Source organism: Nymphaea colorata, chromosome 3, assembly GCF_008831285.2.
Source record: "Nymphaea colorata isolate Beijing-Zhang1983 chromosome 3, ASM883128v2, whole genome shotgun sequence".
In the NCBI taxonomy this organism is placed as follows: Eukaryota; Viridiplantae; Streptophyta; class Magnoliopsida; order Nymphaeales; family Nymphaeaceae; genus Nymphaea; species Nymphaea colorata.
The window spans coordinates 2919470-2944972 of record NC_045140.1 but is presented as its reverse complement, the minus strand read 5'-3'; the positions used below and the strand labels follow the sequence as shown (position 1 = coordinate 2944972).

At 36.9% G+C, this 25503-nt stretch overlaps 2 protein-coding genes across 6 annotated transcripts; one reads left to right on the top strand and one right to left on the bottom strand.

The window, feature by feature from the left end:
• The first annotated feature begins 596 nt into the window (after positions 1–596).
• On the top strand, positions 597–14069 carry LOC116249717 (uncharacterized). 5 transcript variants are annotated; one of them, XM_031622935.2, is made up of 13 exons: positions 602–809; positions 887–1078; positions 1160–1288; positions 1586–1780; positions 2245–2292; positions 2502–2630; positions 4847–4971; positions 6125–6235; positions 7751–7859; positions 10769–10887; positions 13096–13246; positions 13347–13491; positions 13564–14069. In XM_031622935.2, the coding sequence occupies exons 2-13, from the start codon at positions 926–928 to the stop codon at positions 13620–13622; spliced, it is 1473 nt and encodes a 490-aa protein (XP_031478795.1). In that variant the 5' UTR covers positions 602–809; positions 887–925; the 3' UTR covers positions 13623–14069. The 5 variants fall into 5 exon arrangements, 4 of the variants coding, with proteins under 4 accessions (XP_031478797.1, XP_031478795.1, XP_031478794.1 ...); XM_031622934.2 differs by having other exon boundaries at positions 602–1078; XM_031622936.2 differs by lacking the exon at positions 602–809 and having other exon boundaries at positions 940–1078; positions 1160–1296.
• A 1488-nt stretch (positions 14070–15557) lies between these two features.
• On the bottom strand, positions 15558–19422 carry LOC116249523 (cytoplasmic tRNA 2-thiolation protein 2). The gene is made up of 7 exons (XM_031622637.2): positions 19006–19422; positions 18013–18364; positions 17827–17913; positions 16695–16816; positions 16534–16612; positions 16068–16465; positions 15558–15992 (listed from the first exon to the last, which is right to left on the bottom strand). The coding sequence occupies exons 1-7, from the start codon at positions 19308–19310 to the stop codon at positions 15938–15940; spliced, it is 1398 nt and encodes a 465-aa protein (XP_031478497.1). The 5' UTR covers positions 19311–19422; the 3' UTR covers positions 15558–15937.
• Between the last annotated feature and the right edge of the window lie 6081 nt (positions 19423–25503).

Here is a 25503-nt window from a genome sequence, read left to right as displayed (position 1 = left end):
TTTATAGGTTGATGCGATTTATCTTGATTTCGTCTTCTTTAGATTTATTTCCATTTGGTTGCACGTATGATTTTTTTATAATAAAGGTCATGAGCCAACCTCCCAACAATCCATTTATTAGAAGTTAAAATACCAATGAGAAGGTGATCCATCCTATTTATCTCTTATTACTTTTCACCAAACCAATGTTAGCATGGAATGTTATCTTTTAGCACCTAAAATGTGGAAAAAGAAAAACAAAGAGACAAGATTTGTTAATGAAACCCTAAAGAATTGTAGTGCACCCTTTCTCAAAAGGGGTGAAATGAACTACTCGCTCTTAAAAAAATGAAAATTAAGATCCTTAACAAGTTTAGGCATTCTCTAAATTTACTCACTCTCAAAAAAAAAAGAAAAAACAGAAAAATGATATCCTGAACAAGTTTAAGCATCCTCTAAATTTGTCAAGTGCACTTTTTATCGCCACCAACATTTGTAAATACATTGCTAAAATAACATTGAATGCTTAAGATCGATTTCTCTCTCATGCCCGTGAGACCCAATTGGTTGTTAATGGGATCATGCCAAGAAACAACAACAAATGAAGACCCCCACCATCGCCCTTCCTCAAAAAGTAGAGTTTACCCGCGATTGGAGGGGAAGCGAGGGGTGGGCGCGCTCTCTCTCTCTCGTCCAGAAGTCCATTTCCCCATACTCCTTGGTGGGCATCTCCGCCTCACACAACAGACAGACAGAGAGAGAGAGAGAGAGAGAGAGAGAGGTTTCTGTCACTCTGCGATTCGATCACAAGATCACAACTAAGTGAACATGTAATTTTTAGAGGCTTGACTGCAACCTCTCGTTTATATCGGATCTTCAGTTCTTGACATTATGTTATGAATGATAGAGAAAGCTCACTGCCACAACCACCACCACCATCACCACCATGCTCTCTCTCACTGGTACAGTGGGCAGTAGATCATCGGAGGATGCGACAACCTACCATCAGAAGACGAGGCGCTCTCCCAGCCTCCTTCAGCCGTGGGTGAGGTCGCTCCAATTCTGGGCAAGAGCCACAGACATCTATCTTGGTTACAAGGTAGAGAATTCGCACCTTTCTCTCTCGCTCTCTCCTCCTCGCCTCATCTGTTTCTTTTTGTTCCGGTTGTCCATTCACTAGGTTTGCCAGTTGCGGGTGAAGTTCGTGAAGGAGAAGAGCAAACAGGAGGAGATATGGGATCAGCAGCACGAAGTCGCTGCGGACAAGCTCTACTCCATGTGTTCCGAACTTGGTGGTTTCTTTCTCAAGGTTCCACGGTTCTGTTTTTTTCCTAGACGCCCATGTTTCTGCGTTTGGTCTCCCTTTTCGTTTGATCTTGCTGTTTGAAAAGCAATCATGTTATTGTATTTTGGGGTAAAAGAGAATGCTCGGGAGCCATGTTTTCACATATTCTCAGACGCCCATGTTGCAAGATTTGGCTTTTGTTGTCGTTATTGTTCTGTTTTCCTTTTCTTATAAGCAGCTTTCGTGGCTTAACAAAGAAGAAGAATTCTTTAGTTTCTAGGTCTCTAAGAATCTTCTTCCCTTCTTTTGTTGTGAAATCAGATCGCTCAGATAATTGGCAAGCCAGATTTAGCACCGACAGCCTGGGTCAAGCGGCTGGTCACATTGTGTGACCGAGCTCCTCCAACGCCTTTTGAAGTGGTTCAGTCTGTGTTGGAGGAAGAATTGCATGCAAATCTTGGGGAGCTCTTCGAGAGATTCGATCAATCTCCCATTGGTTCTGCATCGATTGCACAGGTTCTAATTGTTTTGGCTGTTTTATCCTTTTTTCCCTCTTTCGATAGCTTTATTTTCTTTCTTCATTTTTCATCAGAAATGAAGAACGTTTGTCTTCATGGAGAAATATGAGCTCTAGTCTATGCACTTTCATTTCTTTTTCCCTTTCGACTAATATCAAAGATGGCAACATGTGGCGTATACGATGTCCTGACTTTGATTATTTTATGCATATAATTTTATCGATAAAGTTTCAGCACAAAATCAAGGAAAACATGATGCTTCGTTTGGAATTATGACTCATGCAGTACCTTTGCGTACCAACACCGTCCACACTCTGTATATACAAACTTCTCGTTTTACTTGACGTTATCTGTGCAATTTTATCTGCTGTTAGTCATTTCTGTTTTTTTTTTGGGGGAACTACCTTGCTTGCTAATCACTTCTGTCATTTAATCATTACATCCGGATGATCATGGTGACAGGTACATCGAGCAAGGATAAGGGGAGGAAAAAGTGATGTTGCTGTAAAGGTAAGAATAAATAATATTTGGGATCTTTACCGACAAGAAAATTGAGAATGCTTTGCTAGTAATTAGGAGTAAAATTTAGTTGAGAGAGTAAGGAACCACATGCAGTATTTACTTTGGGTTCCATTCAGTAGTGGAATAGGAAAAAACTATGATGTGTTTTCCCGCAGCATAAGAACTAGATAAAACTGCATTTAAGTGTACCTCGACAGGTGCAACATCCTGGAGTTCAGGAGCTAATGATGACAGATATACGCAACTTGAGAGCCTTTGCCATGTTTTTACAAAATACAGATGTGAAATTCGACCTTGTCTCTGTGACTACAGAAATAGAGAAACAGGTATGGATTTTTCATTATCCATTTGCACGTTTTAATTATTGAATTATTTACTGCAGCCTTTAATAAGAATTATTTTATAGATGGCACACTACAATATCATGAATTAGGGTTGCCACACGGAAATATGAAAGGTTTTAGTGCTGCAGTCATGTCAAATAATCAATAGGTATGAGATGAACTAATACATTGTCAAAGAAGCTATGTTGATTTATTAATAACTAAATCAAAAGAGAGCAAACTGGTTCAGACAACAAGCACGCCCTGCATATTTCTGCATCAGCCTCTGACTATTGATAATTACTCCATGTTATTCAGAAAATGCATAAAGATAATGTGCTTGATAACACAAGGTGATACCTTAACCCAGCAAGCCTTAGGAAAACAAAGTGAAAGTTTGCACTGGTATACAGGTTGTGTCAGAGGGAGATGGTGCATACTCACAATCGCTACATTGAACATGCACATGCATATGATTTTTTGTGTTTATATGTCAGGCGTTGCCAAAAGGCCTCTTTTCTAGAAACAAGTGCTATATTGGATTTGAATAAGATTTCAGATCAACCTATACTGGTTGACTGCTTCCATTATGTTGCTAGCAAATCCACTAGTTTGGGTCTTCGATCTTCCAAATGTTTCCTGCAGGAAATGCAGACTCATTTCTTCTGATCCTTCTATAAGAAGATTTATCCTCTTTGTCGACCCATGTCTTGTACTCAAACTCATAGCAGGTACCATTGCTAGTTGGGAATAACAGTGAGCGTTTTCTTGTGCTCTATCAGGAATTTAGTATAACAAATGATATGATTGTACGGCAAGCTGATGTTTCATCAATAAACTTTGGTACCTGCAATGTTAACTGAATCTAATACAGTGAGTTTGGTTGTGATGTAGTTTTGCTTGCATGTTGAAAACTTGAAACTGGCACAGCTGTCTCTGTATTTTAAATGCATTCTTTAGCATACTAAACATATATGACCTAAAGCCCCTTGAACCCTGCAAGACAAGTCTTGGAATTCACTTTTTGACTCAGCAATCTGTGTCAACTATTTTAACCTGTAACCTGTGTGAATATAGAAAATGTTGATCTAACAAAAACCTGATCAATTGACAACCCTAAACTATATTCGATTCGGCAGTAAATAACAAAGAGAAATCACCATATGCAGTAAGATACTAAGATTACATAATATTCTGCATGTTCTTGTTACAATTGTTTGGGAAGAGAAAAAAATCATCCTTAGATTAACGCCAATCTCTCTTAAATAGAGATTAGAGGGGCGGTACAAAGATTACGTCTAGATCCACAAAAAAAGAAATGATTAAATAGCACACTCAAAGACTTTCTAAAATTCTAATAACCACCGAACCAACTTAATTATTTCTCTCAAGTCTCAACAGTTCTTATAACAGGAAATGAGCCTAGTGACACAGATATGGCAACATGGCTGCTGTATCCGTGCTGACATGCTGACATGCAGGCACAGGTATGGGTACACACTTGGACACATTTTTTAAAAATGTATATTAGTTTTTGCATTTTGCATATCAATTTTAAAGTTTTGCATATTAATTCTCCAAAACATATTTTCACCTATTTTGCATTTTTGTACCTGTTTTGTATTAATTTTGCATATTGTTTGTGAAATTTTGCATGCAAACAACAGACATATTATATGTCTATATGCCTTGTCATATCCCTTTATCCACAATTTTAAAATTGCCATCTTACCCACGCCCTTACCCTCACTAATATCCATGTAACTTAGGAACTGAGTCCTGGTCTCACTTTGACTAGATATTTTCAAAAGAATTGCCATGTCACTTCCATTTTAATAGATAGACTACATGGTTGACTTCCATTTACCAGACCAGATTTGGCTTTTCAATATTGCTGTGTTGCTGTGGGCTAACGTAAGTTCTATCCTTGGAACATCTGCTCAAATAAGACTATCTATTGTTGTTTTTCTACTTTTGTTCTGCAATTTTTTGGATAGTTACGATGTTACATTATGGCAGAGACACATTACCATTTTAATTATTAAAGATTAAAGAAGCCGCGTATCTGATGCCATGACACATTTCCTCATTTTCTGCAATTTGTTTGGAGAATAACTTATTTAAATTCATATTTGCTTGTTTAAGGTGATCTACGTCTTTAATTGCACCCATGATTGCAAATGAGCTGCTAAATCTTCCATGGCGACCTTCTTGTTTAGGTTGGTTATGAGTTTGATTTTCTGCGTGAGGCTGATGCAATGCAGAGGATACATCATTTTCTTTGTACAAACAACAAGAGGTCTCCTGTTATTGTGCCACGTGTGATTAGCAAGATGACCACAAGGTATCCTGCAGAACAAGAATTTTTGTTTTTTTGAAACATAAACTGGGACGTGTTTAAGACATTCCTTTTTTGTTGCATGTTATATGTGTTGCACCTTCTGTTCTCTTCCTATAATGCCGCCAAATTGGTGGAACATTGGAACAGAATGCTACATCCTGTGATGCTGCATGTTCTTTCCTGTCAAAGATACTCTTGCTTTTCACCTTGGTAACTAGGCTAGGGTTTAGTGCTTGAATATCAGCAACAGCTATCCTTATGGTGTTGGGGTCTTTCTATTGGCTTTTCTTGGTTTGGCTTAATGCATTGGGTTTTTCCTTTTCCTTTTTTTGTCTTTGTGGTTTATAGTTCATAACTGATTGTTTGAGTGCTTAACACGACATGGTACAACTAATCCTTATCAGGGTATTGATAATAAGGGCTATATTCACCATTTGGTTACAATGTTAACCATGTGAAGGATGCTGATGGCAAATGTGACCTGTCTTGTAGGTAGCATTCTTGTTTGATATACTTTTATGTTATTATTGAGATCTCTCTTTGTAGCATTTTGCTTGTCTTCTTAATTAACTATTAATATGGAGCTTCTTAATTTGGCCATCGTTAGTTCTCATGGAAATTTTCTAAGATATCCTTGGTTATTTCTCCATGTCTGATCTCTGAGCTCCTGAAAGGAGCACCTTTCTCAGTTCATTTTTTGAAGGGGATTCAAGGTGTCAAACCTGACTGTTGCTGCCCATTCATTGTCTGCCTGTTGAATCTATTTATATTCACCGTCTTCTTTTTAAAACTTCGTTTACCTTGTCACCTTAAAATATGCTTGTGGTCTAGGAACTATTGAATATTTTGGGTTTGCAAACATGTTATCTTTTTCTTGTCTTTCCTGATTTATAAACCCTCTTTTACTTTAATTAGCTCCCATTTCTGCTATGTGAGCCATAACGTATATGTTTCTTCTTTCTTTGCTTGTAAAATTGTGCATTCTGTGCCTTCATTGTCGTCTCTCATTTTCCCTTTCTAGAGAACACATCGAATTAAGTTTGTCAAGCATCAACTTTTGTTGGATTTCAATTGTGCGATAGTGAAATGTTTGGCTGAGTGTGTGGAATTAATCATATTCAAAATGGAAACCTAATGTTTGAATTATATTTATCAGGAGAGTCTTATTGATGGAGTTTATTGATGGAATTCCAATTACAAGTCTTGGTGAGGAGATGGCCAAAAGAGGCATTAATCCCAGTGGTAGGATTGCAGCAGCAGCAAAGCAGTAAGCTCCTGGTCTGTTTTGGAGATTTTTAAGGTTTTGCTTTCATTTGCGTGAAAATGAAGTTAGTGAACATGTCCTTACTTTTTTAATTTTAAACATTTGGAAAATGATTTGGGCTTGTTATATGTATGTCAATCAAAGTCCCAAATATTGTTAACAGGGCGAGGTTTTTCTCGGGTATTTTTTGGCAAAGTTGTAAAACTCGGCAAAAATTCACTAATTTTTTTAGAAGATAAAAATCCTAAAAATTAGGAAAAAGTAAAATAAATGATAAATTAACAAGAAAACATAAAAATAACTTGATAAAATGACAAACATAATGTTTTAATAATGATAGAAATGAAGATAAATAATTTAACTTAAGTTTTAAACTTTGAAGCAAAAAATAACATAAAAACAATGAGAAACACGTGAAAAAATGTGAAAAAATCGTTTTGAGTTTTTCAAAAGAAGGGGAAAAGGAAGGATTATTTTTGTCTACATGGTTTTTAGCATTTTTATCGGGTTTTTTTGAAAAACGGGTTTCTTGTCACTATGATTTCAATTATAAAAAAAAATCACATTTTCATAGCTGAAATACGAACCAGCCGCAAGTGTTTTCAGGCCAGTAAAATGTTCTTGATGATGGTGATGGTAGTGATGATGATTGTGATGGTAATTTAGTTGGTGTCCTCATCTTGTCCATTTTTTCCTCAGGCATGTGAGATCATAACCTGATGGGCTTGTAGAGGCCTTGGGATAGAATCCACAGGTGTTTCTTTTATTTTTGCATGAAAACTATGGCAGAGACAATAGATTAGTATCAACTATCAGCAGAATTTAGACGTGAAGCTTTTGTTCATTTGGCATGTCACTGACCATGCCAAATAATAATCTGTAAAAGAAGCGATCTGGTTACATGTATGTAATGCCTGGAAATGGTTAAATTTAACATTTAGAGTTGACTGGTCACTGGTGTGACATTTCTAACAGAATTTTGTTGGAACGTGGATGCTCATCATTACTGGTCATTACCATCTATACTCTTTGAAAGAGGTGTATATATGATGTATATTACAGTACATATCATTATTACACATCCATACACACAAAATATATGGTATACATGCACTGATCAGCATAAAAAGGTTTGAGCACCATCTAACTGTGCTACGTAGCCTTGTGAGCTTTTTTGTTCTGGACTTGCCAACCTCATTTTACAAATCTGGACCAGCATGAATGAATGACCAGAGCGGCATAAGCAGATCCTCATTTCTAAACCACTCTGGAGACTTCTATGTGTTCTCAAAGTATTGGGCATAAACATGCTACTAACCAGTTACATTTGTTTAGCAACTGAGTCTCTTGCCTGGACAGGGAAATGCATTGCTTGTATTGATCTAGTCAGTTCATAGATAATGACAGCTTAGAAGAAATACATGATGAACCATGAACTTTTTTCTCTTAAAATTTTCCCACCATTAGCAGCTAATAAAAATATGTCACATTTCTTGTCCTCTGTGTTTCTTGATGCAGGAAAATTTTGAAAAGCTTGATGCAGGCTTATGGTCAAATGATTTTGAAAAGTGGGTTTTTCCATGCTGATCCACATCCTGGAAATATTTTCATTTGCAAAAACTCAGAGGTAATCAAATATGCCCATGCTGTACAATAGTGGACCTTCTTTGCCATCATTTTCTTTCTCTATTATCTGGACTTCTATTTTCTTTGAGGGGCAACATAAAACTACTCAAGGAGTGATAAGATACTTCACTGATTATGCCTCAGTTTGATTTGATATTATGTTGTTGGTTGTGATAGCAGCTCCCATGTGCATGGTGTACATGTGCAGAAGAAGAGACAAACAAGAACAGCATGCTGTTTATGTACTTATGTTGATGTTTTAGTGCATATACAAATTTTTATGGCACAATATTGAACCTATGTATTGAAGAGCATTCATTATTTGTTTCCATGTCACACAGGTACATGTATGGGTGCCAATATGGGTACGGGTGCGGAACTTTTTCAAAAAACATGGGTATGACGATACCATATATATATATATATATATATAAAACAAAAAATAAGATTTAAATGAACAAAACAATACATTCATGATTCATAACTTATAACTTATGAAGAAAAAACTAATGAACAAACTACAAAGTATGAAATAGAATCATAGGATGAAGATGGGGAAATAAGTTCTGCTAATCTAGCATAGAAGGTTCAACATACGTGACTGCAGCAATAATCACGTATGCTGAACCTTGTTGTAAACTTATATTATCTAGGAATTCAAAGAAAATATAAGCAAAACAATGGCCATACGCATATACACAATAGGATTAAAAAACAGCCCCATTTCTAAGACAAAATCGGACTCGGTCAATTTTAACCAAGGCCAAAAAATCTGGACATGGCCCTGGGTGCGTTGACTGCACCCCTCATGTCGACATGGGTACACTCCCCGAGCAAGGGTGTCCATGTTATGTAGTTTGTCTTTTAATGTTGGATTGCTATAAGGGACTGATATAACTATTAGTTTGATTGAACTGACATGTGGTGTATCCTTTCTCTTATTCATTATTTTGGCCTTTTTCTATATGTGCAAACAATCGGGATGATGCACTTTTTCTTCCTGAAATTTTATAGGTAGCGGAAAGCCATTTAGGGTGTGTTTGATAGTCTCATATATGTGATCCGACACTGATCTGAAATCCCTTTTATGTGGGACTTACAGAGTAAACAAACATTGGATTTTGCCACTATGTAAAAAAATGAACTTTTTCTTCCTGAAATTTTATAGGTATCGGAAAGCCATTTAGGGTGTGTTTGATAGTCTCAGATCTGATATCCCTCACTGATCTGAAATCCCTTTTATGTGGGACTTACAGAGTAAACAAACATTGGATTTTGCCACTATGTAAAAAAAAAAAAATTGAGATCCTCAATATATGGACAAAACCTAGATTTGAGGTCAGACAGGAGTGGGATCTGACCTCCAATCCACTGATCTGAGATCCTCAGTGATGTCAAATTACCTCAGATCTGAGATCCGAGGTAATCAAACACCCTGTTATTGGTTTATGTCTTAACAGGCGAAAAGTGAGAGCGAGGTCAGGTGGGATAAATCCCTGGTGTAGGAAGCTTTTGCAAATCCTTAATGCCTGGAGAAAGGTTAACCCCACTTGAAGGAACACAATCAATTTCTTTTTCCCTCCAGAATTTTGTGGCTTTTAGAATACTTAGCTAGCAATCAGATCCTTTTCTTGCTAGGTCCTTGAATATAGGCGAGGGAATTTATTATAGGTGATCCTTATGTTCTTCAATAAACTGGACTTTGTAGCTTCCTAGTGGGAGGATCCTTTATAAATCTCACATTCTCCTTTCTTGAAGGCAGCACAGTATTATGGAGTGGTCATATATCTTTCTGGTGCTAACATGTTGTATGCTTACGCCTTACATTGTCTGAAGAAGTTGCTTCTTTATGAAAAAGAAGAATAGGAGGGAGGTAGTTAATCTGTTAGAAAACTTCTGTTTTCCCTGTCTATTTTTTACACGATGGCTTTTATTTATAATTGATTCAAAACTGTCATTAGGTGGACGCCAATGCATGAAGGTGTCATCCACTTTGCTAAGATCACTTATTGAAACAGTGATTAGCACTTAACAACTACTATGAGTCTATGATTGAGATAACGATGCACATAAATACATGTTAAAATAAAAATAAATTTCTAGGATTTATGTAGCCGTGTTAAATGTATCATGTGGCAGAATACTGTACGATACTGTTGTCTAAGTAGTAATGGGCCGACCAAAAAATTACAGGTCTACTGTTTGGTAAAACAATGGCCAAATTAGTCTTTTCTTCACTCCATAACTCTCTAATGATATGTTACTTTTCTGCTGTAGCTGCCTATTATTATGCCACTTTGCTGAGATAAAAACTCTGAACATCTCAATCAAGTTAAGGCTTGGAGAGGAGGGTATGTTAAATCTGCTGCATTGAATGTTGACATCGATTTTCCATCAACTTCCATTTCAAAGATGCAATACATGGCTGGCTGCCAAGTACTTAATAACTTTAGGAAGAAACCAATCTCTTTTTCCACTTTCTATTTAGAATTTTAGTGCCATGTTGGTGCACGTTTCATAACACTTGATTGTTTTTTTGCTTTTTTGTGCTTTTCTATTTTGACCCTCCTTTGTTATTCACTTTGGCTTTTGTTCATATGTACATTTTAGTAGCTGTTGCTTATGCTGCATTCTTAAAGGCAATTGTCTTTATATGCTTATTTTGTTTGGTTTATTTTGCTATGTTGATTGCCGGCAGAGTAGCTTATTTTCATTATTTTATACTTGAATATCTAATGTGCCATTATTTTTAAATTTTAATATGCTATAGACCTAAAACTGTGTAGTCCCTATTATCTGACACATTATAGTTCCTCAAGTTTTTGCTTATAATGTTCAGGATGTATTTGTCTGTGTTCCAAAGTGTTATGCCAAAAGATTTTGATGTGGATGGGTCATTCTTATTCTTAGGTAGCCTTGCTTGATTATGGGCAAGTAAAATATATCACGGATGACCTCAGGCTTGCATATGCGAACCTTATGCTTGCAATAGTTGAAGAGAGTCCTGTGAAGGCCACGATAAGTTTGAGGTGCGATTTGGTAATTAAATGTACTTTGCAAATTTTGGAATGGATCTTCATTAATAGGATAAGTACTTATATCTGTGTTTCCACTTTGATTGTTAGTAAATGATGTTATATTCTCAGTTATTTTAATTGTTTTCACATGTAATTTCCTTTTTCATATTGGACTAACCTTAGCTGTATGATTCTGCTATATTCACCTATTCCTGTGTAACAGTAGGTGCTCAATAGCATAATCTTCTATCAATAAACTAGAAATTGGTAGCTCGTCAACACTGGAGATTCAGAAAGAGAAACAAGAGGGAGGGCTGAAAAAATATGAGAAATTTGAGAACAGTGAAATAAATAAAATGTTACTGATGCAAGACAGGCAAAAGCAGCATTGATCTCATTCAATTTCTTAAGGGAACTGATCACATGGAAGAATCCTGTTATAGTTGTGGATGGGAGTCTACAATTCCAGCCAATTCTTTGGACTACAAGTTGCAGAAACAAAAAGATGTGATTTTCATGCTTTGTAGTTACTGGAAAAGGGCTTCCATGCCCAAGCTGTGCCATAGGTATGGTTTTGATGCAGGTTACAACATTAGTGCTTGTGTTAATAGTATCTGAGGAATCCTGATGTATCTATGTCCTTCCATGTGTTTGGACACCATACCTTCATGCATATGAACCATTGGGCACCACAAGTTGGGTATCATTTGATGATCATTTATGCCTGCCTACCCTACAAACTTGTGTGTTGTATATATACCATACCATCTAGCTCGATGTTGTTCTCTAAAATTCAGCAAGAGTAAGCATTGAAGAAAGTCCAGTTGGTTAAAGCTCTGAGCCTGTGACTAAACGTGATCCTTGTCCTTATGTTGCTGACTAGCTTTCTCCGGTTACCACTACAGAAGCCAAAAGTGAAGGGAATTTTGTCCTGTAAGATGGAATTAAACTTGCTGATTGTTGCTTTTCTTTATTGATGCTGTAGTATGTTTTAGAACTTTAGGCACTCTTTGATTGCTAGAAAGCTGCCCACAGAAAATTTTTCATGAAAACTTTCCTTGCATTACATTTTCATAGAATGGATTTTCCACCTTTGTTTTTCCTTTTTCTGGTGTTTGCAAAGGCATGAGAAAGTGCCTTAATCTGTTCTTTGTGTGTTTGATTATATAAAAAAGAAAAAAACCATTCCTTGTTGTAACTATGTTGGATATGGATCTGGGAATGGATTTCCTAATTTGATGCAACACCATCAACCCAAATATGAATCCCATTTGGTAACAAAAATCTGAATCCAAGTTCTGAACTGACTCCAACTTTGGGCTGTAATCCAAGTCTAACTATTTGAATTCTGGATTGGATCCTCAGTGCAATGCCCAAAACTAGATTTGATTAGGTAAGTTCTGACTCGAAATTGAGTTTTCTGTGGCAATTGGAAAACTCATAGCTGTCTCTTAGTTTGTATCATTTCTCATTGATGAAGCTGTGGCTTATACATCAGGCTGATATTGTGTGTGTGTGTGTGTGTGTGTGTGTGTGTGTGTGAGAGAGAGAGAGAGAGAGGTTATAAACTGTTGAATTGTAGTTGCATGAGGCACCAATAGAAATAGAAGGTTTAGAAAAATTTGGAAGGTGAGCAGGAAAAAGGAATGAGTAGTTAAATAATAAAAGTAGAACATTTGTTCCACAAATGTGGTTGGTTTAAAGTTTAACCTGTGGGACCCACTGGAGAAGCAGAAAAAGTCTTCTTCTGTTTTTTTCCTTCCCATCAATCGAGCCTCCTCCTCAAGAGAGTTCTTATTTGTGACCTCCAGATTTCTTAACATTATGACTTCTATTGAAGGTTGGGATATTTTGCTTCTAACAAATTCTGAGGCAATTTTGACCCTTTAAACATCACCATCAGGGGCACTGTGGAAGTTTTAAGGAGTGCAATTGACATCTTCGCTCTTTTCTTCCATATCTTTAGAAAGTTCTCACCCTTCTGCTGATCTCGGAGATTTTGAAACTTCTACTAGTGAAGTTCATGAGAACTTGTCAACTCAGAGAAAATATGTCGAAAATATAAGTTCGACGTTTACATATAAGCATTCTTATACGTGGGAATGTTGTCTATCTTGTGCGCTTATTTTAAGGCTACATGTAAACTTGGAGTTAGCAAGCTTGGACAAGGTCATTAAAGCTATTTTGATCTCTTTTTTCTTGTTGTCTAAATACATGTAGGGAACTTGGTATATGTACAAGCCCATGCGCTGACGAAGCCAATGAACTATTAAAATTGGCTAAAACAATGTTTGATACAAAGCTTCCGCCTGGTGTAAAAGCTCTGACACCATTTCAAGATGATTCTTCGTTACGAAAGTTGTCTGTTCAGGTAAAGCTCGTTGATTTAGTCTTCAACAGCAAAACTTTATTTTTTATCTGGTGTGTTGCCAAAGTTAACCACAAGCGTCAATTGAACTCTACCCTTGCAGAATTTCCCGGAGGAGCTATTCTTTGTTCTCCGAGCCGTTAATCTGTTAAGGGGATTAAATGTGGGTCTGGGCATCAATTTTTCTTGTGCAGAGGAGTGGAAGCCGATTGCTGAAGAAGCCTTGTCTGCTGTCAGAAGTCAGACAGGTATTTTTTTTTTCTCTCTCAAAGTATCAGAAGCTTTTGAATAACTAACTGTTGTATCTGTAATTGTTTCAGGCACAAGGCAAAAAAGTAGTAGTAGGAGCTTCATTAGGAGGTTATTTTGGAGAAAATAATGTTGAGACAAGGATCAACTTAACCTGACAAGGATACTCGGAGAAGCAAAGAGGTGACTTCTGGGTAGCAAGCAAGTTGCACTATGGTGGCGCAAGTGATTCATTTATGCAGCGCAAGTTGACGATAATTTCTATGCCTGACCAGGTGCCATGAGATGTTCAGTCTTTTCCCATCCCAAATTTCTGAATATAGCAATCTGTCCCAAATTTCTAAATATAGCAATCTGTGCCATGATTCTGGCCAATAGGGAATACAAAAGTTTCTATTTTTCATTAATAGGGGAAATTAAATCATTTTTTCTGATAATGGTGAGAGGGTTACAGGGCAGGCGTGAAAAGGGAAAAAGGTCTCTGGGCTTTGTGCTCTTGTATATTGACCTTTTTCTGTTTATAGAACACAGAAAAGTGTATTTTTGTCTCTATGGTATTCATAGTTTTCAGATTCAACTGGACTGGCAGCCATAGGCTAGAAGAAGCGTTTTATCTACAAGCATTTTTCCATGTTCTTCTTCCGAATTTGAAAAATGATTCCATGACATATTTGACAAGAAGTAGAACAGATCATATTTGTGGTGGAGATACCTGTATGGCTTGGGAATTTTCGCCTTGTCCTTTTGATGGTCTGAGTTCCTTGCCGTTGTTTTTAAGGTGTAAACCCCTTCTAATGGGACCATGTACTTCGATGGCAGTCCTGATTCCCAAGTGCTGATTTAGAAAATTATCATTTATAAAGAGACCATGGTTGTGAAGCTCAAGCAAAAGGATGTAAAAATTTACGTAAAAAGAAGATGATCCAGGAATACTAGATGTCTTAGAAAATGTTGAGGACAATTCGAAGAGTTAATTAGGAGGTAGTGTTGACTCCGTCTCTATCACAAACTTCACATCATGCATAAGCAAATTTCTTATTGGGAAGGAACAATTGCATAATGGGATGTCATTTACCCTGGCGGGCATCGTTTACGCTTGCAGTTCTCCAGCTTCCGAGAGTGCTTATTCAATTTTCTCGAGCCAAAGCGTTTCATCCGGTTGCAGTGTTGTCAAGTCCGTGTGCAGGGGCTGACAGGCGGACCATTCAGGCAAAAGCTTGTTATGTCACTATTTTCAAATAAAATAATAAGTATTTGTTTCTAAAAATTAGGTAAAAATTAAGGGAGCGTTTTGATGCGGCCCTCTAAAACTTGGTTTTCACAAAACCAAGTTTTGTTTTGTGAAAACTTGTTTTTTTAATGATTTTTTTGTAAACCCACTATGCATGTTTGGATGATCAGGTAAAAACCAGGTTCAGTATTTAAAACCAGGTTTTTTATGAAACTCACGTGAAAACACTGCAGCATTTTCCTGTCATCCAAACACTTTCTAATACTTATCAAGATCATACATATTGACCGATACAACTTGACCGCCAGGTTTTCAGTAAAACACAGCTCAGGTACTGATGATAATAACATTGCACGTAAATCATTCTATCACTTTACATGGAGAGAGCGAGAGAGAGAGAGATATTACGGCTTCTGCTTACCCAGGTTGGGTTCAAAACCAACCTGATAAAGGTTTGCTTGCTCCATGGTTTCTTAGTATAAACATTCTGGTGATTCCTACCAAGCCAAAAAGAAAAAGATACAGATAATTGTCAAGTGCTCAAGTGAAAGTAAACACCCATTGCAAATGGGTTTTGGATCACAATTCACAAGCAAAACCTTCTGACTAAAACTCTGGCAGAAGAAATGACCGTTGTGGTAAATCTTGCATGGCATCAGCCGAGACCATAAACTGTTAACCAAAGAGGAGATTATTCTCCATCAACCACAATGCTACCGTGACCTAACAGTCTCAGTTTACACAGGTAGCTTTGTGCATAAGCCTGCAAAACACAAGCTTAACAAGAGGGAGTTGCTGGTCCGTCTTCCACGATCAGGCACACTAATGCAAGAGGATTAAATGGTCTTCGGACATTACGGTACAAAATCAAACACAGTGCCAACTGATATTTAATTCAGTTAGAGTTCCTCCTGTTTGTTAAAAGGACAAACGCATCAGCTCAAACCCGTGCACACCACCTCTTGGCAGCCGCATCACTGATTCCACTATAACCAAGTGCCCTCAGGAGAAAAGGAGAAACTTGTCCAGTTCTCCACAAAAAAAAAAAAACCAAAAAAATCTTGTCCGAAACCCATCTGTTACCACTTTCATTCTTCCCACAGCAAGGGGAAACAGTTGGTAGATCAGCAAGTCTAGATGAGCCAATAACCAAAACCAAAAATATTGGTGGCCCACGAATTACAGGAAAACTAAGAAAATAAATGTGGTTGCATTTATTCATGCTCTTCATCACTATCCTGCAGGAGTAAGCAATCTTCAATTTGCTTCCTGGCAAGAGAAAAGAAGAGGATTCAATGAGTGGACAAGAGTAGAAGTGCCATGGGAGAAAAACCAGATAATTACCTCAACCAACTCTGTCCAGCAGTTCCATTACACTTGGTTCTCCTGATCATTTCTTCAGGCAGAAGTGAGTAGACGGTGTCCATCGATGATTCCTCTTCTGGGAGGATCTGGAATGTACAACTGGAGCAGCAAATGGATCTGAAGAAGGCACCTTTCACAAGACCAGTTTCCAAGTTGCTTCTTACAGTTTGCAGGTCTGCTTCACTGACTGGACAGCCACATATTGGACAGAGGAAATCTGAGGCTATGGAACCACTAGACTTGAACTTCTGTAAAGCATGCCGTCTTCGGAATGACAAACGTTCAGAGTCTTCACTTTCTGGTAGCTTATTAAAGAAAAATGGGCGCAATTTTTCTGCTGTTCTTAAAATTGTTCGTTCTCGTGAAGGATTTTCTTCCTGTAATATCAAGAACATCAGAACTGCAGACCTTGGGAAAAATTGTAAACTGGATAAGAACCAATTACCTGTAACTTTGCAACAAATGATGAAACAAGACTGTTAATATTAAAGTGAGGCTCTTGAGTCAACTTTAGGGTCGTTAAACTGCCCTGCCAAAAAGAAATTGCTACATCATAAGGCTTTCCAATGTGGTGATAAAAGATGAGGACAAAAGATCGCTGTTCACCCCTCAATTTGACAAAGCATGGTTATTTCATGTGAGACACAGTCACGAAGAGGAAGCACTACAGGAATTCCCCATCTAGCATCAACATATTGTACATCAGCAGGTAAAGAGTACCCTTGCCCCTGGACAAAAAGAAAAGGAAAATAAGTAACATGGTTATCTTTGGTTGAATTATAATTCAGAATCATCACTACTTTGAAATTCACTGAATTTGGGTCAGCCCCTAAACCTCGTGGCCTTATATATTCGGAAAACAAATATCTCATCTTTAGGAGTATATATTTTAAAATTAGTTTCTTTTTGAGGGCATGTTTTACACTTCTACCTCAATAGTGACCCACCCCCAAGTTTGCACCATTCCGGTTGAAGCCAGAAGTGAAAATATGGGTCTCAACACCAATAGATGCCTGCCAATATCTAAAATCTCGTTCATAGAGTCCAATGTCCATTCGCCAAGAGAATCCAGGATTGTGCTATTTCACCACATTAAAGGTATTAGAATCACGAGTACAATTTCAGAAAACAGGATTGTTTTTGGACTTAAGCTTCACAATAACATTTTCACTGGAAGCCTTTCCAGTGACAGTGGAAGATCATACTTGTAGTATCAGGTTTAGGCCTCTAAACAAATTTCGGACTCTACAAATAACATTTTTCATTCTAAAATATGTTTTTGCTAGATCAAAATCATACCTAATTTCCACTAGTTCATGTTTTTTTCCTTCTCCCAGAGAGTAGGTTCAATGAATCAATATGCATTTATTTGTGGTTGAAATTTAAGTTTGTATCGTATGAAAGCAAAAATTTCTATAATACAATCTGCATCCCTGTATAAATGTCAGTGGACAGGTAACTATTAAGGAATTCCTATAACTCTGCCAAATATTTCATAGTGACCGCTAATCAAATGCTTCTGGTTTAGAATCTGGATTCATTCCCCAGTTGGGATCCTCTTTCTTCCGAACAAGCCTAAAAAGACCTTCCTTGCAGGCATCTTTCTCAGATAGTGGAAATGGAAGGTTAGCTGAAATAACTTGAAAACCATGTCTTCCAGTTGTAATGCTCATGAAATCAATTTCACTGACCATTCTTACTGATAAATATAAAATATCAGGACAACTCATGGCCCTACCTTAACAGTTGCCGAAATCACGTGGCATGCAAGCTTTGATGTGCACAGACCTAACACCAGTTTAGTGTACCCATTTTCCATAGCAATCTGCAGTTTCATATTTAAATAGTGGATAGCACATAAGAAAATCAACACCAAATATTTTCTGCAAAACAACAGAAGCTAGAAAGAACCTAGAGCTCTTACTTTCTGCAAAGCTAGCATACGCAGATACTGCAAAAAGTCTTCTTTCCCAGTGGCATCACCAACAAAATGAAGTAGTTCACTTAATCTGCTTCTTCCATCCAGTTCATCAAAATTTTCAGAGCACACAGAACCGATGGATAAAACATGAACCGTTTTCACTGGAGGAGCTAAGTTTGAAACAATAAGCCGCACTTCTTCAACAGCTTTGCTTGAATCAGGTGAAGAAACTGAGATGTTGCTTTCAACAACGAAAGCAACACCTACTCGAAATACAGGCAACGACCTATCTTTACTAGCTTCTAAATTCTTTTGGGCCTTCGATTGCATCTCATGTACAAATTCTAAAACCAACCTATGACACAAACAACATTTCTATTAGCAAACAAAAATTCAATTCCTAGCTAATAAAAAGTTTTCAATGCAGAATATGACATATTTTTATGGAAGATCAGTACTAGGAAAAATAAGAAGATTCTCCGTATGGTACTACTAAACACAGATAACCACCTATATGTAACTTTATATATAGAGGACAAACAACAGAGACAAATACTGCATGGCTATATTTACGTTGTGGCCGATCCTTGGTTGGCTTGACTAATACAGCTGGCATGTCGCATGGGAAACATCAACCAGTAAGCACGTAGTTCAAAAGAAACCACAGTGTGGTGCTTCAACCAAAAACTTCAACTGTCCGAGGAAGACGATTTCGTTTTCATGCAACACCACTCAAAGAAGAAAAACAGACAACTCCACAAAACTCTTCATAAAATTTTACAAAGAAATTGTGACAACCACTCCTTAATTTCCCTCGAAAGAATATGATTCCACTAAACGAATGTCAGCATCAGTAATCCAACAGCCTAACAGTTTGTTTCAACACAAACTCGCAAAATTCGATTATCTTAGAAGGGAAGTGCAGACCAAGAGAAATCCTATGAACGAACAGAAAAAGAACGAATCATCAACTGAAACCGATGATGGCTTCCATACCTGGAAGCGGAGCCGCCCGAGAAGGCAACAAGGACGTTGTCGGAAGGGTTAATCATAGAGTGGGAGGTGACAGCCAGCTTGAATTTGGCGAAGAGGGAGGAACGGAGGCAGCCGCCACACAGGTCCTCCGTCTGGTTGGCCTTCGCCTCCGCCGGTCTCTCCTTGCACTTGCAGCAAAGGGGAGAAGCCACGGCACGACCATCATTACAAGCAGCAGAACAGACGATGTTGGGGCTCGTCCTAATTGTATCACTGCCACAGAAACCGTCGCCTCTGCACTCGTCTGCCGAGCCTCGGCAGGCCATCCCTCTCTCGATCGCTCTTTCTCTCTGTGAGTAGGAAGAGAAGCCCCTTAGTCCCTTAAACCCAAGACCCTGCAGAACTCGTTGCTGGTAACGATGAGTGTTGGCATGTGTATATGCCCTAATCCCATGGCTATGTTTACCATATTAAGCAGCTTGCATCTTTTGGGTACAGTATGTTCATAAACTTTCACTCTAAGGAATCCTGAATTCTTCAACATTCGTAATGCCATGCAATTTTGGTTCATAAATTAATAATGGCAGCATGATTAGCGGTTGTTTAGTTAATTAACAATTGGTTAGATACTATATGTTGAACTTAAGTTCCTAAGTGGATTAAACCTATCACTAGCTTTAATGTCAGTCATTTGCATCAAATCTTGGATGTTGATTGTTCTATGAATATAGTTCAAAGCTTGGGGCAGATTTAAAGAACACAAAGTGTTATATGAATCTACTCTAAAATTTGGAATATATCCATGAAACATAACTGTTTCATTTGCCAAACAGACCCCAAGATATTTGCACCAACTTAATTTATGAACTTTTACAAAAGTTGTTGTAAATCTTCATTATGTTTCTACCTTGATGGACCAGATATATCACATGTAGTTATTTAAACAAAGGTCTATTTTTTCATCGTTGAAGTTTTAAGTCTATAATAATCTTTCTTCTAATCAGGTAACTGTGCTTATTATAGATAGAAATGTTTACTTAAAGATTATGATATGTCAAATTATTTATTGCCTCAAACATTGAAGCACTTTACGTGAAATAAACATAAGAGAAAACATAACCTTGAAAATTGCCTACACGATATTATCCTTCATGAGCTTCATGTGTGCATCATCAAATGGAAACTGACCATCTTAGTTGTCATGCATAAAATCACGATCACCAAATTATTTTGTATGCATGCACTCCACAAGCTATTGCAACCAATTAATCCTCTATTTCATCATTTCACAACCATTATGAGACAATATTTTTCGATGAGCAGGGTGCTTTTGGTACCTCGAGATGCCACCCTCACTGCGTTTCAATTGTCGGTGGCCTCTCGTTTGCAGTACAGAGGATTGACCCTTATGAATTCGAAACAGAGACCGATCGCGTGCCAGCCCTTACTCGATTCCGTTATACCAACCTCTTTAGGATGAACTGATGGCAATTTGATTGTTTATGATGATACCAACATGTGTGATGATCACTAAGCAATTGCATGTTATGGTCAAGCAAGTATCTTTAGCTATTTGTTTTCATGGTTTTTTTTTTTTTGGAAAATTTCTTTATAGTCCTTAACTTGTGATCATCTTTTCAGAATCATCCCTTTCTTTTTTTTTTTTTTTTTCAATCTTCCATTTTTTTAAACCATGGCAAATGCCCATGAGGTTATCCGCCATTAAAAGAAGCTAACCAGAGCTGAAAAGAACAAGATGTAGACTGCTATTTATTGCTTACCCTCATTAGGAGGACAGTTTCTTTTTTTTTTTCCACTAAAATGAAGCAACAATGATTATTTGGGTAAATTTGTTGTACTTTTTCATTAGATAGAGAGAAAAAGAGGGAGGGAAAGGGAGTAGGGATGTCAACAGATCAAATTTGAATCAAATATTCTCTTAACCATATAAGTTTTTTCGGATATTCACATATTCGGATTCAAATTCAAACAAAAAAAAGTTGTATTCGAATATGAATCCAAAATTCAATTTCACAATCCAAATTTGATTTTACATTCATATCCGAATCTGAATCTGAATGTTAAACTAAATGCAGCTGATTTTCAAAACGTAAGAGCATTGGACATATGATATTATCCGATCTAAAGCCGAATCTAAACCCAATCAAATATTTATGTATATCTGAATCTAAATCTGATCCAAATTTTTAATTGGACACTAAATAAATATTTTTCATATCTGATTTATTCATAATGGGTCAGTCAGATATCCGATGTAAATAAGATACACTGACATCACTGAGGCGGAGGGCGAGAGAGCAAAGGGCTAGTACAGTTTAGTTAGGGCATTATTGTGTCATTATTTAAGTTAATGGGCAGCTTGAGTTACTTAGGCAATCAAAACAAAAGAACAGAACGTTGGATGATTAAAGGCAACAAACAAGTTTTGTCTTTGGAATGGGTGGAAACCTAACAGTAATTACAAGTAACTCTGGATCTGAAGTAGCTACTAATATAAGGTTGTGTTTGGCAGCTTCAGATCTTAGATCCAATGATGCACTAAAAGGTGTGTTTTGGGAGATCATCAGTTCGTTTCGATCTCAATAACGTAGATTTTAAATCCATGCTACATCTTAAAAGCCATAAATTTAAGGATGGATTTGAGGGGATTGAGGTCCGACCTTAAATCCATGTGTGCGAGATCCCATATCACCCCAGATATAAAATCTGTGGTGAAACAAACACAACTTAAACGAAAAAAAAAAAGGGTATATCAAGACAGGTACAAACATATAAAAGTTAATATACTTAAATCATTCTCTACTGCATATGCACATATTTTCACATCCATTAATAATGTTGTGGAAGACATTTTTTTTTCAGAATGAGTGGTTATTTTTCTACTGCCTGAAGAGAGGACGCAGCTCCCGCATGTGTTTATCCTTCGATGTTCTCAAAGCATGCTTCAGAATCTTTTACGGTTCAAAGAAAGGATGCACTTGGTCATGACGGCGACCACAAGATTTATAATACAAACACTCCTTCGAGCTGCTGCGAGATGACCATGGCTCGATGACAAGATAGAGAGAGGAACTTAAGTGGGATATGCTCTAAAGATTCGAAATGTTGGAAACGGAAGATGAGAGGAGAAGGTCCGTGTGGACTCAAACCATGTCTACCTACCGAGGCCTGATATGACACATATTGTGAGATGGTAGGCTTGACCATGTGGGAAAATGCCCAGATGCTCACCTCCTATCTTGTTTTCTGATTACAGCTATTCGGGAAGTTCCAATAACTATGACCAAGGTTACGGCACTAGCGACGGCCCCGTCGCCATTATGTAGGTGGAGCTATCGCCATTCTCAAACAGCTTATAAAACTGGCCCTCCCCGACGGTTTTAGTCGTCGCCATTACGTACTTCAAGTGGCAACTGCATAAGCTATCACCCGTTCCTTTTTAGAGAGTAGGTGTCTCATGAGATCGGACTTGTAAATGTTTATAATTAAAATTCTCATTTTTTATAAAATGAAAATTGCATAATCAAATGAAGAATTTTGATTCAAGAATTATAGGTTGTTCATTCTTGAACCAAATTTTCAGAATTGTAATTCTACGGTTCTACCATAAGAGGTGGAATATAGACTTCCAGAATTTTTTTTATCTTCTATTAAAACACATGTCATGACAGTTTTAATTCATCAATTTTAAAATTTTAGTTCACACTTTATCAAACATGTCATTTTTCAATTTTAGAATAAAAAATCAAAGTTTTAAACTATCAAATACAAAAGAAAAATAGAACCTGAATCTTCATTTCAATTTCAGTTTAAGGTGGAATTTTCTTTTTCATCATCATGGCTGCTCGTAATTCCAGTTAATTTCTGATGAACAATTACATGAATTCCCATTCTTAGAACAATTATAAAATCGTGAACAGGAGAATTTTTTGTCTATTCTTAATATTTATTTCGAAGCTGCTGATTTGATCCCGTTGGCGTCATCCTAAGTTAGCAGCCCCCTTCTCTCTCTCTCTCTTTGTGGCCAGAATTTCTTTTACAGGTCAAACAATATTTTCAAAATTTGTACAACACTTCCTGAGCTCAAGAATATATACACTAAGTGGTGACGACACGAGGATATTTTATGTGGATTTTAAATATGATTGCTCCTCATCAATCAAAATATCACATATAATTTGAAATATATAACATGTGATATCCATAAAACCGAATAATTTTTTAGCAGATCTGACACCATCGTGGTGCTTTTTTGTGGTTCGTTCGCCATAATTTTTCTCATAAAAATATCATTGTTAGAGCTTAAACAGTTGTGTGTTTTTATTATTAGTTTTTATGTTTTTTTTTTCAGAAACTTCTATGTACAAAAACAATTCATGCAGACCACGTTTACATACTTGCTTTCTCTTGAAAACAGTAATAAAACCATGGTTTGACTATGCTTAATAGGGGCGAAGGTATATGGCAATTGCAGAGACCCAGGCACATGAAAAATGCTTATTTTTATATTGATATTTCAAGATAATTTTTCTCATTTATATTTTGATTCTCCTTAAAAATTTCATAATTAAGGTCTCTTAACTAGAAATTTCTAGCTCTATCCTTATGCTTAATTAGTTGGCATGCTTTTATCACACACACATTCTCTTTTTCTCTCTCTCTCTCTCTCTCTCTCTCAAGAGTGGAGAAGCGCTATCTACGATCATGACTTTTTAAACTCCTACAAATTTCAAGTTGTACATTAAATTTTAATAATTTTTTTGTGTGATAAGCACTTTTAAAGCTGATTCAGAAATCAAAGCACTAGAGCATTCCGCTCTTAGTTATAACTGAATTTAGGAAACGTAAGTTTAAATTTGAATGAGTATGGAAAATTGATCAACTTCTCAAGTACCTAATGTTTCATAGGGTTGAGGACTACATTAAAGTTTGGTGTCGAGACCCAATGCACATCAACTAGTATAGTCGACTTGAATTAACTGACATTTGGTGAATAGCCTCTTGGCAGCTTAAAAAAGACCCTCGCAATTAAGGATGGGCATCGGGCTGGGCCGTCGGCGGGTACCCAGCCCGAGCCTAGGTTCAGAACAAAGGGCATTGGGCCAGTCCGATTGGGCTCGATAAGTCCAGGTGGGCCGATACTTTTTTAATATTTATTTTATTAATATATATATATATATATATATATAATATTTTATTAAGATTAATTATATTTATATATTATTTTATATTAAAATATATATTTTATAATTAAATCGAGTCAAATTCGGACTCGGGTTTTAATGGCTTAGGTGTCGGGCCAACCTGAGCCCGGCCGGGTCAGCCCAATAACCAGGCTTACTAGCAATCCACTGCCCGTGCAATTGATGGGCCTTAAATGCTTGATGGGACCCACTTGCAAGATGTGGTAGACATATCTCAATGTTGTCTTCTTAATATTGACTAGTTTTGGCTCCTACATATTGATACTTAAATAGAAGGGTCGGTTCAGGTCTCATTCATTAGGGGAATGAATTATTCGCAATAGGTCGAAAGACAAAGATTATATTAAGAGATTAGTTGGTCATAAAACATAAGCCTGATCATTGGGCCATGCTGCCAGTAAGTATCCGGTAGTCGGCCCGACTTAGGCACAAAAAAAAAGGGCACCGGGCCAACTCAGGCCCAAAAAAGAGGGCATTGGGCCGGCCCGATAATTTATCGGACGGGCCCGGGTGATCCTGATATTTTTTTTAAAATATTTAAGTTATTAATTTATATATATAATTATAATATTTTATTACAATTAATTATATATAATTTTATATTAAAAATATATATTTTAATTTAATCAGACCTAGCCCCGGCCGGGCTTGGGCCAAGCTTAATAAGACAGGGTGATTCATTGAATGACAATATTGGTTTAATATCAAGCTTCTTTCTCTTATTGTTGCAAACAGTTTCTAACATAGGAGGTGTTTGGGTGATACCTCTAAAACCAAGTTTTTGGAGTGTTTGCGTGATATCAAAATTGGATTAGAAGAAAATCCAGTTTTGACAAATCTTGGTTTTATAAAAGGAAGTGAAAAACCTGGTCACATTCAGGCTATTCAAAAACGAGAGTTTGAATGCGTCACCAAAAAACAGTTTATAAGAACACATTAAGAAACTTAGTTTTCACAAAAACCTGGTTTTCGCAAAACTGGCTTAGATAAAGATGTCATCCAGATGCTCCCATAATTTATGTGTTTGGGGAAAAGACATGTTATTTAAGACAACAGTTTGTCAAAACTAGGTCCTTTTAATTCTTTTTGTGGCATCTTCTGTTGATTCTTTTTAGACTTCATTTTTTTTTTATATATTTTTTCACTCTTCAAAATTTTACTTGCAAATCATTTTTTAATTTAATTTGATTAATTACAAATTATTTTATCTTTGATTAAACCGATTCTGAAAAGTTATTTTCAAGAAGTTTGATCTAAATGTCAATCTTAATAACAGTTATTTTCAAGAAGTTTG